The sequence below is a fragment of the Acinonyx jubatus genome, chromosome B4 (assembly GCF_027475565.1).
Source record: "Acinonyx jubatus isolate Ajub_Pintada_27869175 chromosome B4, VMU_Ajub_asm_v1.0, whole genome shotgun sequence".
In the NCBI taxonomy this organism is placed as follows: Eukaryota; Metazoa; Chordata; class Mammalia; order Carnivora; family Felidae; genus Acinonyx; species Acinonyx jubatus.
Window position 1 is genome coordinate 25,478,882 of NC_069387.1, and position 20,697 is coordinate 25,499,578.

A 20,697-nucleotide genomic window follows, 5' to 3' on the forward strand; every position below is an offset into this window, starting at 1 on the left:
TCCACACATTTTATTGACTACACAAGTCACATGGCCATAAGTAACATAACCATACATGTGTCTGTGAACAGCATTATCACAGAATATATGGCAGGATGGACGGTAACAACAATACACAAAATACTTTTTTGATGCAAAGGGAATCATTTGACAGTAATTAATTTTGCATTACACATACAAAAGCCTATGTCGTCACTTCTAGGTATTTTATAATACATTTCCATTAATGTCTTGATTCATAGAATTATACTAATGCATTTTAAAATATCATTTTGAGACTTCTAAAAGTGGTTATTTGAAAACGTTAAAGATTTTCCAAATATTTTATGTGAAATAGAATTATAAAATCAATCGAATTCAATTTTTTTCCTTTGATGGTACATTATTTACAAATCATGACCATCAGAGAATACCCCTAGCTCCTACTCCCCTTCCTGACACGTAGCAATATTAACAATAGCTTTCTTTTTTTAAACAGGTGGATAAAAAGATTTTACTTTATTGTCATCTATCTGTAACAAAACGTGACTTATGCAACAAATGGAGTTGGCCGAACATGATTTTTTTAAAAAACAGCATTATCAATTATTCATGAAAAACCGTAACACTGCAATAAATAAACCCAAATTGATGGGAGCGCCTATTCCTATGCCCACAGCAGGCACTCAAGCAACCGTGAAATGAATGGAAAACAAACTGGGCAGGACAGAGCCTGGAGGCAAAGTGCTGCCATCTCCTTTAATAGCAGTTTTTCTCGAACACTTGCTACGATTCTAGGCAATGTGGAACATACAGGGATAAACTGCACACAGATCTCCCGCCCAAAAGAACGGGACTGAAGGGACAACTATATCCATCATTACAGTAGGTGCCAAAATTGCATTATGTGTACATGCTTACGAATAAATGGGAGTATTAGATCAGAGCAAACAGTCCCGGAGGACCTCTCTAGAGCCAGCGTATAAAAAAATAAACCAGACCTCAGACTTGGCTGGGGACTATATACACCTCAGACCCTAATACATGCTCTCCGTAAGACCTGCTGAGCTAAGGTTTTGTATTGGACAGTGGGTCTGTCAAGATGCTTCTGTCTTCCGCATTTAAGACAAAGAGACTGTGTATATGCATGCTTTAAAACAATAAATTAAGAGAGTAGCCTGAGCACAGACCAGAAGATATTTACAATGCATATAAACAAAGATCGAGTATCAGAATACATAAAGTAATCTGAACAAATCAACCAGAAAAAGACAAATAACCAAAGAAAACTAACAGGCAGGGGATATAAGAAGCATAAAAAGGAAAATGGGGCAGCCCATAAACATATGCTGACCCTCTAATATTCAAATAAATATAAACTAAAAGGAGAGAGCATTTCAAATTTTGTATTATTTATTTTGAGAGAGAAAGAACACACAAATACGGAAGGGGCAGCGAGAGGGAGAGAGAGAATCCCAAGCAGGCTCTGTACCATCAGCGCACAGCCCGACGTGGGGCTCGAACCCATGAACTGCGAGATCATGACCCAAGCCAAAATCAAGAGTCGTGTGTTTAACCAACTAAGCCACCCAGGTGCCCCAAGGAGAGAGCATTTCAAATTGATCCTGTTGGCAAAAATCAAAATCTAACAATTCTAAGTACTGACATGGGCGTGAAGCGACTGGAACTCTCCTCCTACTGGTGGGAGTGTGATATAGTACAGTCTTAGAAGAGCAGACGTGTGCATCTCTGTGGCCCAGCAACCCCATTCTCTGGTGTAATATCTATAGAAACGGCCCCATATGTGCACAAGGGGGGGTCTACACAAAGGCTGTTTCCTGCTTCATTTGTAACACTGACATGGAGGTAAAGGTGGTTTCCAGATGAAGGAATCTCGTACCCATAGGACACCTTTCAATGTAAATATCCATCAACAAGTGAATAAGTAATTTGTGATCTAGTCTTATAACACCATACCAACAATGGAAATGAATGGATCAAAACTCTGTGCATCACCCTAAATATATCTCAACACATATAACCAAAAAGTGAGCTGCAGACAGACAAATGTGTTAAGGATGAATCAAATGATAAAAAAGTCATAAAACATACAAAATAATACCACCTTTTTTTTCAGGGATTCAGACTCAAGACGGAAGTGACCTCTGGCCAGTGAGGGGAAAGGAATGTGAATGAGACGGGACACTCAGGCTTCAAATGAATCTAATATTCTTTCTCCAGTTGTGTGGTGACTGTCTAGGTGTTCAACATTTGTTATCTGCCGTTGTACTGCCCAAACCATTCCGTAACATCTTCTAAGTGAAGGAAACATCAGAAAGCACTTTCAGCCAACTCAAGGAGGTTTTCACGAATTTCAAATCGCAGGCTGTTAATGTTCATTACAATTTTACAGAGTGAGAGCAAGGAAATAAAAAAACCAAACACGGAAGCTTATTGAGGCCAGCAAGTATCATCGTGAAAAAAAAAAAGAAAAAACAAAACAACCAGAAATGTAGCCAAAGGGATACTGAAAAGAATAGCGCGAACCCAGAGACAAGAACCTTGCACGCAGCTAGAAGAAAGAGATAAAGAAATTAAGGATGCTGCTGCTGCTAACGGCAACTGTGTGCCAGACTGTTTAAACCACGTTTCTCATATTCATTCATTTCCTCCTAACAACAAGCATGCAAGGTAGGTACGACTATCATCTCCATTTTAGGTACAAGGAACAGGAGGTGCAGGGAGGTAAAATAACGAGGTGCTCTGTTCTTACTGTCGGCATGATATTCCTGGCACAGCCAGAACCCGAGTCCGGGCAACGCGGCTCCAGAGTCCCAGCTCGGAGCTGCTACCATAGACGTGTGCTCACAAGAAGGGGAAGCCCGGGTGTCTGGACACACGGAACACTCCTCAGTACACCCAACGGCCCATAATTAAGGCACTGCAAGAGAGGTGACCAAACACAATGAGAACAAAATGACCACAAGAACGAGAGAAAAGGGGAAAAAAGAGAGGCAGCAAAGGTCCGAACTTGATCTGGATGGATAGTGAAAGTTGTCCTGGAGGTCATGGGATTCCTCCCTCTAGAAATTACCTTTATTGTCTTCAGCCACATATTAGACTCCCTCTTTCATTCATACGATCGTGATTATTAGCCTAAAGTACCAAGCTAAACTTCAAGGAATGTTACCCAGCCTCTGTCCCCAGATCCAGTGGAGTTGACACCAAAAGTTAGTTGCAATCTATTCTAGATTTGGGGACACATATTCCTGAAATACTGTTAAAATGGTGCCTGGGTCTCCAAGGCAGGCCATAAAAGCACGTTTAAATGGGTCGTATGAATCTCCACCTCAGCCTGGAGTTTTCTTTAAACAGAATTTGTGTCCCTGTACACCGTTTCACACAACTGAGAGAAGCATGGACCTAGCCTCTGCACGACCTGCCACATCCCATTCCATCCTGTCCCTACTCCCTTTTTCCATCTGTGTCCACAAGTAATTGTGGCAAATGTACTTTGAGAACCAATTCAGAACGTAGGGACCACGCTTGTGGCCCAAACGCCATCCCGGCTACAAGACGTGAACTACTGCTTGCCCTGGCATTAAAGCAAGGGTTCCCGAAAAACTGCACAGTCCAGAGATTGGTGTGACAAAGGGAGGTGAACCAGGGTACTGGAAGTGCAAACACAGAGTTGCCCAAGCCAGTCACTTCCAGACACATACGATCTCCTGTAAGACGATGTGGCGAAACCTAATAAAGTGGGGCGCCTGGGTATCTCAGTCGGTTAGGCATCCGACCCTTGATTTCAGCTCAGGTCACAATCTCATGGTTCATGAGATCAATCATGGTTCCACTGACCATTAAGATCATGGTTCGTGGGGCTCTACACTGACAGTGCGGAGCCTGCTTAAGATTCTCTCTTTCTCTCTCTTCTCTGCCCCTCCCCTGCTTGCGCTCTCTCAAAATAAATAAATAAACTTAAAAAGAAAAAACGAATAAAGTGGGAGATGCGTGTCTCTGTGGCCCAGCAAACCCACTGTTAGGTATACTAGCTAAAGAAGCTGGATATTTCCCCACTAGAATTCCTAGTCTCTGGAACTGGAGAATCACAGGAATCACCTCCACAAGGAAAGGGAGAAAGTTACCGCCTTCCTGATTCCACCCAATTCTAGTGCATGAACGGTTCTCAAGTGTTTCGAGGTAGGAAACACCCCACATGCATTTTTGCAAAGTGAACAGACTCCTTGCAATTAAACGATGAATAAATGCAAATTGAGAGGTCTGTTCTGAAATTCAGTATATTTGAACAATCGTTTAAGTCTCATGATTTAACTCTCAGAAGACACAGATCCATTACACCGAACACAGACTACAGTAGGACACAGAACACGAGACACAGTAGGACACAGCCCCGTGGAGCATTCACAAACCTGGCTTCTATTCACTCATCCCCAGTCCCACGCAAATCTCAAAGAAGGGTTACATATGGCCTCTGTTTTGAGAGTATGAATTACAAAGGCAACAATTTACCCAGGGTCTCAGGAATTCCTATCTTCGGCAGACTTTACATGTTTCTGTGCCTGAAAAAATGTAAACTATAACGTAAGAAATAACTTTGTCTGGCTCCTCCAACAGAGCTGGCTGAACAATTACCTTTGATTGGCCAAGGAGCTTTACCAGCTGCTGATACCCAGTTCTCTACTTTGTCAGACCAGGTGGCCATGGATCATTCGCAATGTCTGGCTGTCTTTTCCTTTTCCTCCCACCCAAGGCAAACAGTATTGCAGAGTCAAGTAACACGACCTCCCCAACGGGTTTACTCTCTGAACCTAACACCACCTCTCCCCTCTCAAACAGCACAATTTGTTTCTAACGAGCCCTGTACCCACAAGTATCTTATAAAATAGGTTTTCAGCGTTGAATCTGATTTACTACTATGAAAATATCACCTTTCCCCCGCCCAGTATGATGCTTTTCATTGCTTCTAGATTAAAAGAAAAGAGGAATCCAAAGTGCCTGCACAGAAAATCAGTTTATAAAACCACTGCTCAAAACGTGATCCCTCTTTTTTTTTTTTGTAGCTTGACTGGATCAATTATCTGGGAAATAACTCCTTTCCAAGCAAGTCTCATGGTGCTAGTTATTAAGAAAATTGGAATTATTGAAAGATTAAGATCACACATCACCTTCAAATTGGCTTTTCATTTTCTAAAGTTTCCAGGTTGGAGATATAAAATTTTCTAAGTATATTCTTGTTCAGAGGTTGCCTTCTGAGCATCTATTCAAGACTTATTTTTAGACCCAGACTAAGAAGACTTTTACTTTTAAAACTCTCCCTAAATTCACAAATATTAAAAAATTTACAGATTCACATTGATATGGAGATTTAAAATAAACGCCCACTAATTTATCCACCATCTCTTACGTCCACTGGTCAATACTCTGCCCAAGATTTATCATATGTTTCATTAAAAACAAAATTGCAGGACATCTCTTTAAGAAGAGAAGCTATTTCCAATTCAAGTATAATTTGGGAGGGAGCTGGTGTTCCAAATACACAGAGAACTCATTACAAATCAGTAATAAAATAACAACCAAATTAAAAGGTGGACAAAGAAAGGCTTTTGGTTTCAGTTCAGCTAATTAAGCCGAATGAAAGTCACACAGCAAACTGCCCCTGGGAAATCAGCAAGAACAGGGGAATTGAGAGATTCGTGGCCAAGATCAGCTTAGCAGAGGCAAAAGCTGCTGGAGCCAGAAACTTGTAGGAAAACTTAAATGGTAGTTCATATGCATTGATGGTGGCCGAATGTGGACTAGTTTGAGAGTTAAAAACTCCTGAGACCCAGTTGTCAAGGAGGCCTCTGCACTTTCCTCCCACCACGTTCTCATGGTGAAGACAGGAGAAAAATCCTGTCTCGTATTTCAAATAGGAGAATGGAGAAATAACCGTTTCTTTTTAGTTTATTTATTTTTGAGAAAGAGAAGGAGAATAATTGGGGAGGGGCAGAGAGAGAGGGGGGAGATACAGAATCCATACATAGCAGGATCCAGGCTTCAAGCTGTCAGCACAGAGCCCGATGCAGGGCTCAAACCCACAAACAGGGAGATCGTGACGCTTAACCAACTGAGCCACCCAGGCGCCCCAAGAAATAACCATTTTGAAATGCATAGGCCGAGAGCCTTCTCCATAGCAGAGGCCTGCCAATTAAGACAGGTTGCTTTACTAGAGCCCTATCTGACCTGGGGAAAAAAACAATGAGGTCAACCCCAGCCCCTACTAGCCGCCTTGTCCCAACTAAGGAAAGAAAGAAAGAAAACAAGAGGCTAGGAAATGCTCCTGAAGGTCACCAGAGCCCAGGGACTCAGGTCCACTAAATAACTGACGTTTAATCATGAGATCACAGAACAACTCACCACCAACAGGGCTCCAGTGAAACAACAATAGATTGTAACTGAGAGCTGCACAGCACAGACTCCCGGAGAGCTCCTAAGGAAAGCCAGAGAAGGGAGCAGGGGAGGGAAGAGACACACAGGTTTCTGAAGTCTCTGACACTGACAGCTAGAGCAAACTTTAAACACAGTCCAGCTCCTAACCAGATTAACATAAAAACTCACACTAAAAACCTAACTCCATCAGCTTCTATTACCCAATACGTTATGTCCAGCTTTGAACAAAAAAAAATTTTAAGACATGATAAAAGACAAACACAGTCTGCAGAGATAAAGCAACCATCAGAACCAGACTCAGGACACAGATTCATGGAACTAATAAATAGGGAGATTAAAATAAGTCTGATTAACATGTTAATGGCTCTAATGGAAAAAGTGGACAGCATGCAAAATCAACGTATAATGTAAGCAGAGGGATGGAAATTCTAAGAGAAAATTAAAGTGGGATGCTAGAAATCAAGAACACTGCACCAGAAATGAAGAATGCCTTTGATGTGTTCATCAGTGGATTGGACATGGTCAAGGGAAAAAATCAGTAAGATTGACAATATGTTAATGGAAATTCCCAAAACTAAAATGCAAAAAGGAACGAAATACCCAAGAGCTGTGGACAACACAAAAGGTATAACAAATACATAATGGAAACACCAGAAGGAGAACAAAGAGAGAAAGGAGAAGAAGCGTTCAAAGTAATGATGGCTGAAAATTTTCCAAAATTAATGATAAAAATTATAAACCACAGATAAACCACAGATCTAGGAAGCTCAGAGAACACCAAATAGACTACATGCCAAAAAAAAAAAAAAATCCACACCTTACTTTAATACTGAAACAGCAAAAACCAAAGATGAAGAGACTGAAAAAAGCCCAAGTGGGGGCAGGTGGGGAAACACCTTACCTACCAAGGACAAGGATAAGAATTACAGCGGACAACTCGTCAGAAAGCATGCAAGATGGAAGGGGTGTGGGGGAATGAAATGTTAAAAGAAAAGTCACCACCTAGAATTCTGTATCTGGTGAAACTGTACTTCAAACATGAAGGAAAAATAAAAACAAAACACTGAAATGAGCAAACATAAGTTCAAGGTATTTGGTGCCCAGTAGACCTATCTTGCAACAAGTAGTAAAAGAAGCTATTCAGAGAGGAGGAGAATGATAGAGGTAGGGCACTGAGAGAAGGAATAATAAATATAAAAAAAAATGTTTTCTTGTTCTTAACTGATCAGATAACTCAGCACATTGCTATTTTGAAGTTATTTAAAAATATGAGTGAATGAATGGATTATTCAATGTTATATGTTATTATGCAATGTTATAAAGGATGGAAAATAGGAATGGGGAGTAGTTTCTTACAAGAAAGAAATTTTACTACCTGTGAAATTGAAAGTGAACCTAGATGAGTGGTAAACGAATGTAGCAAACTCTAGGGCAAGCACTAAAAAAAACCTTTGTAAAAAAGTGTAATGGAGGGGGCGCCTGGGTGGTTCAGTTGGTTGAGCATCTGACTCTTGATTTCATGTCATGATCCCAGGGTTGTGGTATCGAGCCCCATGTCAGCCTGCTTAAGATTCTCTCTTTCTCTCCCGCTCTCTCTCAAAACAACAAAAATAATAAAAGTATAATGGATATGCTAGGAAAGAATAAATTGAATCATATAAAAAGTCCAACTAAAAGCAGAGAGGGAAAAGTGAGAGAGGGTGATAAAAATATAAAAAGAACAAGTGTAATGAGTAGAAATCAGTTGCAAAGATGGTGAATATCAACCCAACTACATCAGCGATGACTCTAAATGTGGATGGTCTAAATATGTCAATTAAAACAAGAGACTGGGACAGTAGATAAAAAGGAAGATCCAACTATATGCTGTCTACAAGAAACCCGTTTTAAATATAAAGACACAGGTAGATTAGAAGTAAAGAAATGGATGAAGATAAACCATACGTATATTAACCAAAAGAAAGCTGAAGAACCTACACCAATTTCAGACAAAGCAGGTGGCAGAACAAGGAAAACTGTCAGGGATAAAAGAGGGTGTTACATAATGATAAAGGGGTCAGTTCTCTGAGAACACGTAACAATCCTTAATGTGTACGTACCTAATGAGAAGAGTGTCACAATGCATGAGGCAAAAACGGGACACCTGGGTGGCTCAGTCAGTGAAGCATCCGACTCTTGATTTCAGCTCATGTCATGATCTCACAGTTCGTGGGTTCCAGCCCAACATCGGGCTCTATGCTGACAGCATGAAGCCTGCTTGGCATTCGCTCTCTGCCCCAGCCCCGCCTGCACACACCTGCTTGCTCTCTCTCTCTCAAAATAGTTAAACTTTAAAAAAGAGAGAGAGAAAGAACTAAAATCAATAATGTAAGCTTCTACCTTAGGAAACTAGAGCAAGAATTGCGAGGAGAAGGAAGGAAAGAATAAAATAGCAGAAATCAATGGAATTGAAACGGGGAAACAATAGAAAAAAAAAACAACACAACCAAAAGCTGGTTCTTTGTAAAGATTAATAACACTGATAAACCTACAAGCAGGCTAGTCAAGAAAAAATGAAATTAGACACAAATTACTATTATCAGAAATGAAAGAGGAGTCATCAGTATGGATCCTATGGACATTAAAAAGATAATAAAAGATAATGAACAATTCTATGCTCTCAAATTTGATAACTTACATGATATGCACCAATTCCTTAAAAGACACAAGTGACAAAAACTCTCACACAAGGAGAAACAGGTGATCTAAATAGGCCTATTTCTAATATAGAACTTAAATTAACAATTAGTAACCTTCCAAAACAGCAAGCTCTGAGCCCAAATGGTTTCACTGGTAAATTTAAGAAAAAAAAATTATACCAATCCTCAAACTCCTCCAGAAAAAAAAAAACAGAATCAGAAGGTGCATTTCCTAACTCATTCTATGGGGCCAGCATTACCCTATTACCAAAACTAGAGAAAAACATTACAAGAAAGGAAAACTACAGACTGTATCTCTCATGAACAGAGATGCAAAAATCCTCAATAAAACATCACCAAATCAAGCCCAACAATGTAGAATATGAATTATATACCAAAACTAAGTGGGTTTTCTTCCAGAAATGTCATATTCAGAAGTATTAATCACATCACATCAAGAGGATAAAAAAAATACGATCATATCAATAGATGCAAAAAAAAAAAAATGCAACACCTATTCATGATAAAAACAATCAGCAAACTGGGAATAGAAAAGCCTTCCTCAATTTGATAAAGAACATGTAGCAAATACCTAGAGGTAATATCATACTTAACGGTGAAAAACTAGACTCCTTCCACCTAAGATCAGTAACAAGGGAAATATGTCACCTCTCACCATTCATATTCAATACTTAGCTAGAAATCCTAGCTAATGCTCTAAGACAGGAGAAGGAAATAAAAGGCATAGAGATTGGGAAAGAAGAAGGAAAACTGCCTTTGTTCACAAGTAGCATGATTATCTATGTAGGAAATCCCAAAGAATCAAATAAAAAAACTCTGGGAACCGGTAAGTGATTATAGCAAGGATTCAGGATGCTAACTTAATGTACAAAAATCAGTTATATTTCTATGTACCTGTGTTCTGTGAAAGAGAGTTATATGCAAAACAATCTCCACAGGCCAAAGATGCTATAAGACCAAAAACGCTGACAAGCCCAGCTTGATGAGAGATGGGTTTATTAAGAGGACTTATGGGCAGAAGCGTGTCTTGGGTGGCTGTAACATGAGTAGGTCTCCACAACCACACCTCCACTAAGAAACTGGGAAGTGCTGGGGGACCACCCGGGAGAAAATGTTTGAGAATCATTATCATATCTCCGGAGCAGATGAAGGACATTATGACACTATGCACCAAGGGTGTACTTAAGGGTGTGACTAGGCAAAAAGAAAGAATATGGGAGGGAGCTGTGTTCCAGAAGGCTTCAGATCACAGACAGCTGTCAAGACAGATCTGTCCAAGACAGCCTTGAACTGGTTTACACAACTATCAATGAACAACTGGAATTTGGGAATTAAAACCGAAATATCATTTACATTAGCCCCCAAAACAAAAACTTAGGTATAATCTAACAAAATATGGACAGAATCTAAATAAGTACAAAAACTCTGATGAAAGAAATCAAAGATGATCTCAATAAACAGAAATTCCATGTTTACAGACAAGAATCCACAATAGTTTTACGATGTCAATTCTTCTCGACTTGATTTACATATTCAACACAATCCTAGCAAGTTATTTTGCACATATGGCAAACTGATTCTCAGGTTTATATGAATAGGCAAAAGACCCAGAATAGCTGACATAATACTGAGAAGAACAAAGTCGGAAGACTCACACCAACCAACTTCAAGACTCACTACACAGCTACAGGAATGAAGACAGAGTCATACTGGTAAAAGAATAGATAAGTAGTAGATCAACAGAACATAACAGAGCCTAAAATAAAACCCACACAATTACAATCAACTGGCCTTTGACAGAGGAGCAGAGACAATCCAGGGAAGAAAGGCCAGTCTTTTCAAACACTGATGCCGAAAACAACTGGATAGTCACAAGCAAAAATTTGAAGCTAGACACAGAAGTTACACCTTCCACAGAAATTAACTCAAGGTAGATCACAGAACTAAATGTAAATACAAAACTGTAAAACTCCTACAAGATAACAGAGGAGAAAATCTAGCTGACCGTGAGCATGGCAATGAGTTTTCAGATGCAACTCCAAAAGCCCAATTTATAAAAGAAAAATTGTTAAACTGGCATTATTAAAAGTAAAAACTTCTGCTCTGTGAAAGACACCATTAAGAGAATGAAAAGACAAGCCACAGATTGGAAAAAAAAAATATTTGCAAAACACATATCTGATAAAAGACTCATATCCAAAAAAGGCAAAAAAAAAAAAAAAAACCCAAAAAACACACAAACTGATAAAACTCCAGGGAAAAACACAGCTCAGTTAAAAAATGGGCAAAACATCTGAAGAGACACTTCTGTAAACCTAAGACTGTTCTAAAAAGTAAAGTCTATTTTTTCAAAGGAATCCAATGAGCAAAAAATGGGCAAAGAATCCAGAAACAGACATTTCTGCAAAGAAGAGACACAAATAGCCAACAAACACATGAAAAGATGTTTAACGTCGTCATTCACCAGGGAAACGCAAACCACAACAAGGAGGTATCACGTCACACCTTCTAGGAAAGTTAGAAGAGAAAAGTCAGGCAAAAACAAGCGTTGACAAGGACACGGAAATCAGAAGCCTCACACGCTCCTGGTGGGAATGAAATGGTGGGGCCACCTTGGGAAACACTGTGGCAGTTCTTCAAAATATTAAACGCAGAACTGCCATTTAACCCAGCAATTCCACTCCTAAGTAGGTACCCCCCAGAAATGAAACATGTCCACATAAAACGTGTATATGCACATTCTTTTTAAAAAATGTTTCACATTTATTTATTTTTGAGAGAGACATAGCATGAGCAGGGGAAAGGCAGAGAGAGAGAGAGATGGAGACGCAGAATCCGAAGCAGGCTCCAGGCTCACAGAGCCCGACGCGGGGCTTGAACTCATGAACCGTGAGATCGTGACCTGAGCCGAGGTTGGATGCTTAACAGACCGAGCCACCTAGGTGCCCCCGTATATGTATATTCTTAGCAGGATTATTCATGATAGGCAATAGGTGGAAACAAGCCAAATGTCCAACACTGTATAAAAGGATATACAAATATCCTTTTATATATAAAAGGATATACAAATATCCTTTTATACCATGGAGTATAAAAGTATAGTCGTACCATGGAGGACTATTGGGCCATAAAAAGGTATGAAGTATTGTACATGTTATCATGTGGATTAAGCTAAATAACAGAAGCCAATCACAAACAAATCCACATGTTCTATACTCCACTTACATGAATTATCCAGAATGGGTAAATATAGAGACAGAAAGTAGATTAGTGGTTGCTTAGGGCTGGGGTGGAGAAGGGTAGGAGGACACAGGGATTAGGGAATGTCAGCTACCTGAGATAGGGGGTTTGGGGAGGTGATGAAAATATTCTAAAACTGACTGCGGTGATGGCTGAACAATTTTGTGAATACCCTTAAAACCATTGTGCATATAGTTTAAATGGGTAAATTGTATGATATACTGTAAACTAGATCTCAAAAAAGCTGTTATAAAAAGTGTTACCATCTAAATATTAATGACTCCCAAATAGTTGCCAGATTTCACAAATATAAATACAGCATGGTTCATACTTAGACTAAAAAAAAAAAAAATACTGTCCATTTGGAGTTCAAATTAAGATGGAGGCCTCGGATTTCATGTGGCAACCCTACTCCCAAATCTATTATCTCCAACCTAGAACATCATTATCCTCAATTCAAGATCTAGGGGTCCAACTATACGGTAGCCAGTTCTCTTTGGTTATCCCCCAAATATCAAATGAACATATAACTAAAATCACCTTTCTTCTGAGGAGAGATTCAAAATACATTAAGAATTGGTAACTTAGGGCTTGTAAAGATCTCCTGGAGCCCTCTCCTGACCCCTGATGGCCTGGCATAAACAAGCTGGTGGTTGGATTAGGGGTGTGGGGGTGTCCGGGGGCAGAGGTCAGCAGTTGTTTACCAAGGAAGGGGAAGAAGTTTCCGTATGTTAACAAAGGGCAGGCTTGCTGGTGAGGACAGGCTGAATATCAGCCTCCCTTTCTCCACACTAAAATCACCTCCCCTCTCTCACATCCCTTCCCATCTTCATAGCACACTAATTTACTTCTTAAAGAAAAAAAAAAATGATAGCTTCATTCCCCTGATTTAAACCTCTCTGTGCACTGGGTCCTACTGCGTTGGGATAAAGTCAAAGTCATTCAAGAATGGGTCTTGGCTTACCTTCCTCGCCACACTGTATTGCTCCCCACACCTTTCCTTACTCCATGTACCAGCCCAGAGAACCTGTCACTCTCCATCCTAAAGGCACAAGGCTCCATCTTGCCTGCAGGTGTTTGTGTAGATTATTCCTTTTGCCTAACCCTGCCAACCCCCCATAAATTCTTACTTGAGCAATGCCTAGTCAACGTTCAAGTTTCACCTTAAAATATCAAATGCTCCATGAGCCTCTGGATCCAGTGTTGAGTTAGGCACCAAAAAAAGCTCTACACATAAAATGGGATGCCTGGGTGCCTCAGTTGGTTAAGCATCTGACTCTTGATTTTGGCTCAGGTCAAGATCTCACAGTTCCCTGAGTTCGAGCCCCACATCGGGCTCTTTGCTGACAGCGCAGAGCCTGCTTGGGGTTCTATCTCCCTGTCTTTCAGCCCCTCCCCTGCTTGCTCACTCTCTCTCACATGACTTAACCACAGAACACTGTAACTGCCCATCCCCTCGTCTATAACCCCTCTGGGAGACTGGAGACTGCAAGCTAGGGACTGTCCAACAGAAAATGGTAGCCCTATTGGCCCATACAGAGTGTGGCAAGAGTAAGAACTCAACAAAGACAGGATGATGAAAACATCAAAAGTTAAAATTATGTAACTAAATGTTGTAAGGGTGTGGTTGAGTGTTATACCATTACTCTTTAAGACCGAAATCACAGAAATACAGTAATTAAGCCACATTAAAAAACTTTCTTGGGGCGCCTCGGTGGATCGATCGGTTGAGCATCTGACTTGATTTCAGCTCAGGTCATGATGTCATGGTTGTGAGATGGAATCCCGTGTTAGACTCTGCACTGACAGTGTGGAGACTGATTAAAATTCTCTCTCCCTCTCTCCCTCTGCCCCCTCCCTTGCTCTCGCTGTCACTCAAAAAACAAAAACAAAAAAATTTCTTAAAAATAATCAACCTGTGTTTTGTTGAAACAATTTGGAATCCCAAAAAAAGCTGCTACCTTTTTTTCTCCTGCTCATACACGTATATGCAACTATTTAAAAGGGTAACGAAAACATCCACAACTATTTAACAAAAACTGTGATATTCTTTTCCTGGAAACCGAACACAATTGTGAAATACAAACAAAAATTTCTTGAGGAAACAGAAGTAACAACCTGGTTTAAAATAAACATTTAAGCAAGTCTTTATGCCGTATCTTGTTCTAAACTAAACTTAGGGACGCTTGGGTGGCTCAGTTGGTTGAGCACCGGACTCTGGATTTCAGCTCAGGTCATGAGCCCAGGGTTGTGGGATCGACCCCAGTGTTGGGCTCCAAGCTGAGTGTGGAGCCTGTTTGAGCGTCTGTCTCTCTTTCCCCTCTCCCCCTCCCCCTGCTTGTGCTGTCTTTCTAAAATAAAATAAACTTAAACCAGATTACAAAAACACATGCATCACAAACAAGTAAAATAAAATGTAAAGAAATCTCAACAGAAAAAAACCACAGTGGTAGAAGATAAATTTAGAAATGAGATAGGGACGCAAACTATAGGCTGCATGGTTCTATTTGTACATGATGGGTCAAAAATGTGTCTCTCAGCGTGCAGGGGTGGCTCAGTCAGTTATGCGTCTGACTCTTGATTTCGGCTCGGGTCATGATCTCACGGTCATGAGACTGAGCCCCACGCCGGACTCCGTGCTGATCGTGGAGCCTACTTGGGATTCTCTCGTACCCTCTGCCTCTCCTCGGCTCTCTCTCTCTCAAAACCGTGGCTCTCTGCTTACTGGTGGTCTACCACATTCACTATGTCATGTGAACACTGCTGTCCTTGTCGTAGAGCCAGGCTTCTCTAGGATATTTCCCACATCTTCTATCAGGACCGCCTTTCTTCAGACACTTCTAAAACCTCGTGCTCACAGTCCTGATTATCCACCTCCTCAATTTAGGAGTTTTTCTTTTTAAAAAATAGCTGCGGCTAACACTCTCTAGGATCATAACACTTCCTTTCCGGTGACAAGCTCGTAACTACAGTATCCCTGCCAGAGCACCGCTCGTGACCCTAACTAAGGTGGCATGCCATACCTGTCACAGGCTGTTAACGCCAAACTGCCTCTTCTTAAGCATATTTCACGTTAGACCAGAAAGCTACGCGTATTTAAAACCGTGCGATGTTATAACCACCATTTTTTTTTTTTTTGTAAGCATAAAATAGGATGACCGCTATGAAAACTCTGTGCTGGAATAAAATCCAGTTTTGCCTGTACCTAGCTTTCAATCACATCCGGCAGCTACAACTTCAGGCAAAAGAGCCTAACATCAAAGCACATTTTGATTCACTCTGAATCACATCTTGTCCGATTCCTTTTGCTCTACCAAGATTTATGGACAAAAGCTGGAGGCTTCTATCCTCCAATAGAGGCACTTGGAATACAGTTAAGCGGACTGTTCCAGTGTTTAAAGTGTGATCCCATGAGTCTGCCTCCTGGAGGCATTTTAGACTTTACATACTTGAAAATGAAGAGAATGGGTCAGTCAAAGGACACACTCGAGGTGTGCATGTGACAGAAGCTGGGAAGGGGGGTAACCAGTTAGAAACAGAGAATGGACTGGGGGGGGGACACTGTAAACCTCACTTTAAAAATACATTTTATAGTAATTACTGAAAGACATTTGCAATAGTACACATGTTACTGTGCTATTTAAATACTGGCCACGTCAACCTGGAATTAAATTCCATTCGCTGTTTTTAATAAAATCAGACATCAATAACTGTATGCTCCCTAACCACTTGTTATTCGCATTTACTTTGAAAAACCATCTATGCCTGAAACTCAAAAGCTAGTGTAACTAAGATTTTTTTTAAGTTTATTTATTTTGAGAGAGAGAGAGAGAGAGAGAGAGAGAAGAGAGAGGAAGCGGGGGAGGGGCAAAGAAAGAGGGCGGGGAGAGACAGAGAATCCCAAGCAGGCTCCACACTGTCAGCACAGAGTCTGATGTGGGGCTCAAACCCACAAACCATGAGATCATGACCTAAGTTGACATCAAGAGTTGGATGTTTAACCGACTGAGCCACCCAGGCACCCCAATAACTAAGATTTTTTTTTAAAACATTGGTGTTCTTTTAATAGAAATCATACCCATCTCTGTCATTACTTTTTGGTCCTTTACATACTATGATATTAATTTTTTTAATACTTAATGCCTGCTTATACTTGCCAAACCGATGTAACTATTCAGAGAACTAAGCGCTTCACTCTTTTATCTGAAACTCGCAAACGGTCTTGTCAACAGATACCACAATTTCCATTTTAGATAGGTAAGGAAACTGAGATAGCAGCCACATCACAAATGCATGCATTGTTTTGGGCAGGTTTATTTAATGATTAAGGGGGTGATGAAGTCATTTGAAATCTGTCTTATTCCACGTAGATCAAATCAATTTGAACAAATCCATAGGTATCTAACTTCCAAACATTCCACACAGGAATATTTTCATGATTGCCTCTGGAAATCATAAACGTCATTCAATTATAATCTCAAGAGCACTTCTGACACACCCCAACAGAGCAACTGATCTCCCCCAAATTTTTCAGAACACAAAGATACCTTGGCGATTATATGAAAACTAAATGAACAAAGCACGCTAGTCTTTACATGTATTGCTAAGAAGATGCCACTTCTCAACATTTTCATTTCTTGAGAATTGCCACCTCTTGAGGCACGCGAATTTCAGCAGATTAGACAAAATGCATTAAGAATTATTCCATCCTGTGAAGCAACAGCACTTCAGAAGTGGTTCATTTTCAAACACTATGCATCAGTAAAAGCCTTCTATCACGACCAGCAACCATAACAAATTTAGCTGAATTCAGTGTCGGTCCAGCTGGAGCTAAGGCATCAGAGGGGTCCATCTCCTACAGACTCAAGCAGGACTCACAATTTTTTTCAGCTTGAGTTAAATGAAAGAAAATGCAATTCATATTTCCAGAAGCAAAAGTGGCATATTTTCCAGTAAGCTTCTTGTTCTCATTTTACTATTTTAAGAGCTCTGATCACTCCCAGGGTTGCTGTGTGGCAAGATCTCATTTCTGGTGGCTGATCAATTTCCATGGCCTGATGCTTCACCAAAACCGTCTCCAGAAACTGTTTTTACTCGCATTTAGCATCAGGATATTTATACACAAAATACCATTTCAATGGCGTTGCACCAAAAAAGAAACAGCTTGCTCGAATTTCAGTTGACTTTGTTAAAGGAAATTATTTTAAATTAATGTGGCTACTGAACCACTGCCATCCTTAACCTCAGAAAATATATTCCTTCTAATTTTTGCTGTGAACACTTATTTATTCGAGTTAAACTCCAGCTCATGACTGTCGACCATAAAGAGTCTAAACCTTCCTGCTACTATTTCATATTCTTTTTCTAAACAGGGCAAGCACATGTTTGCTGCATTAGTATGCACAGCTAGATCACCACCATTAAGTGAAATCATCTATATATTTTTGGTGGGATCTTTAACAACTTCCATGCCCGTCAGGGAAATGGAACAAGGCTGTTTTGTTTTCAGACAGCAACAATTTGATCTCTGGTTTACTAGATGGCGCTCAACATATTTTTCCATATGTTTTTCCGCAAAGAGAATCTGACATCAGCATGGTTTACCTTTACCAGTGAATGCAGGCTTTTTTCACCAAACATGTCCCAGAGGAAGGTCAGGTCTTCCTGGCTATCCACATGTGGCTGCAGCTGGGCTGGCAAGGCAGCCAACAGCTCATACAGACCTATAAAACGAAAATAAAACACAAAGCGTAATCTTAGAGTGATCTCATTAATTTCGCTTTAAGGTGTGTGTAAATGACAGCTGGAACATGTCGTTTTTACTGGATCTGTATTCTGGGCCATCAAGCAAAACACTTCTCCAAAGAAGCCAACGAATCTTTTGGATTTTTAAATTCCACGCAAGTGTGTATCAACAGGCGAGTTTTTACCTTTGAATTGTCAACATTCTACAGCCATCCAAGTTTACATAACCCGGGACAGAAAATGTCTACAAACGTTCAAGAAAAAAAAAAAAAAAAAAAAAAAAAGAAGAAAACGCATACATTCCTTTCCTTAATCGTTATTACATTTCCCTCAATGTTAGCCAAAGAGTGAAATGAGTCATGAATAGGAAAAACTTCCTTAGAAGAGCAGAAAATTGATAGAGTGGTCCATTAAAAAGGTTTTGTGGTTTCCAAATAGTTCCTAATAACATATAGCTTCAAAAACATTTGCATTATCTAACTTCCAAAATCAAGTTCTAAAAAGTGAGACGGATTAAACCACACTTGGTGTTGCTTTGATGTCGTTGCCCGTTTAAAACGACGACGACAAGCTATACAGAACTCAGTTGAAATCTGACTCTAATCTGAGCATATGGGATACCCCCTGAAAGAGTTAAGGTCAAAGACGGAGGTCACTGGAGGCACTGCTCACTAGAAGCTTCCTTGGGGTAGACAGTAGCACAGTGTTCCACAGTAGCGTACTGCATAAACCATCCATCTCCTTCAGGGGCCGTCAGACGCCTGTCCAAGAAATGTTGCGACAGTGCCTGCCCAGGACTCTTCAGGGAGGTGACCTGGCAGAAGTCAGTATCAACTCATAGCACATGCTTCACTTTCCAGTGGGATTACATGAGGTAAAAAGGACAAACTTCCTTTTATTTCTGTCTGCTGTCTACAAAAACACCAAGACCTCCTGGGATCTACAACACACGGGACTGTTGTTATTCCTGCTCTGAATAAGTGCTGTTGTTCATCAGAGGGACAGCTTTACAAGATATTTAACTAGCAAAGAATCGTAAACTATGGACTGCTGATTAGTATACCTATTATCTTCCAAGAGCATTATAGTATTCTGATAATCAATGATAATTCACAACCAAATGTATGAGCTTTCACTTGGAATGTCAGATCTGTAACTTGAGAGATTAAACTCAAACATTCCTGGAGCTGTATGTGGCCAAAAAGATCTAGGATATCCCAGGAAAAAAAACAAAAACAAAAAACAAAAAAACAAACTTACCCCAAGTACATTCTTAAGTATTCTTGATGGTTTATGTTTATTCCCTTAAAAACCTGGCATCTTGCCTGAACTAGCTCCTATTCATAATTTAGGAGAAACATTTTTAAGGTGTCTCAACCTAATTCAGTATATAATATAGGTCTCACTTTACACAGATACATACATACCCACAAAATAATGACAACTGCCAAGATCAGTGGTTAAAGTCAGAGGTTCGATTTAAAATTATGTAAAGAGAAGGTAGAATTTCACTATTTTATTATTGATTTCAGAGGCAGTAAAACTAGTTCCTCACTCCTTGGTAATACGGTTAGTTTAACTAATGGTACTAATCGAAATGGAATATAATTTATGAGGTACAGTTGTTGGGGGAGGTTAAATGAGGTAATATATTAGAACAGTCTCTGGCACACGGTAAATACTCAAACTGTTCCATATGTAACTCAGTGAGCTTCGGCCATTGTTGTTATTGATTATTACTATTACTTGTCATTACTATTACGGAAAAAGCAAAACTCTGGGTCAAACAGACCTAGATTCAAACCCCAGGTCTATACTTCATTATTTCACATAACTTACCTAAGCCTTGTTTCCCTCACATGTTGAAAAAGAGACAGTCATCTATCTGCACATGTAATAAACAAAAAAAACACACACACAAACATGCACATGTACACAAATAAGTGCATGTGACACAGGTGAAGTCTGAAGGTTAATGGATTCTATCAGTGACAACTTGCCCACTGTGATTACTATAGTTATTATGCAAGAGGTTACCACTGGAGGAAGCAAGGTCAAGGGTACGTAGGATCTGTATTATTTCTTACAACACGTGCATACACAATTACCTCAAAATGAAGTTGAAACAAAAGAAGATATTATCATAAATACAACTGTTATAAGAGTTGAAGGGAACCGTGCACATGGCAGCACTGAGCCCTGTGGCTGGCGCAGAATAGGCATTTGATTTAAACACACACACACGCACGCACCATTGCAATGGTTCAAAGTCAAAACAACAGAAAATGTAGGTATACGTTTCCCTGGACACAATGCCAGACTCAGAAATAAAACCACCCCAGTCTTTTACATATGGAAAGTGTTAGCTTTACCCAGTACTGCTTACCTTTTTGTGGGAATAAACCATATTATGTTTAAATTAAAATAATTTCTCTGTTAGCAGTAGCTCATAAACCTGAGTTTTCTGGGTTTTCCTAGCTTCATGCAATCCTAATTTATACGCCACCTAGTTGGGTCTCTAGAGATGACAGCAGTCACTACTCCTCAGCTCCCACAACTGGTAGCCATGGACCGAAGCCAAGAG

General features: G+C 40.0%; 1 protein-coding gene across 4 annotated transcripts in view; it reads right to left on the reverse strand.

The window, feature by feature from the left end:
* Positions 1-20,697, reverse strand: part of MPP7 (MAGUK p55 scaffold protein 7) — a 290,238-nt gene that overhangs the window by 158,198 nt on the left and 111,343 nt on the right. For all 4 annotated transcript variants that reach the window (XM_027073705.2, XM_053225441.1, XM_053225440.1 and 1 more), the window contains exon 3: positions 17,973-18,091. In XM_027073705.2, coding sequence (XP_026929506.1) covers positions 17,973-18,091 — 119 coding nt within the window. The remainder of the gene's footprint in view (positions 1-17,972; positions 18,092-20,697) is intronic.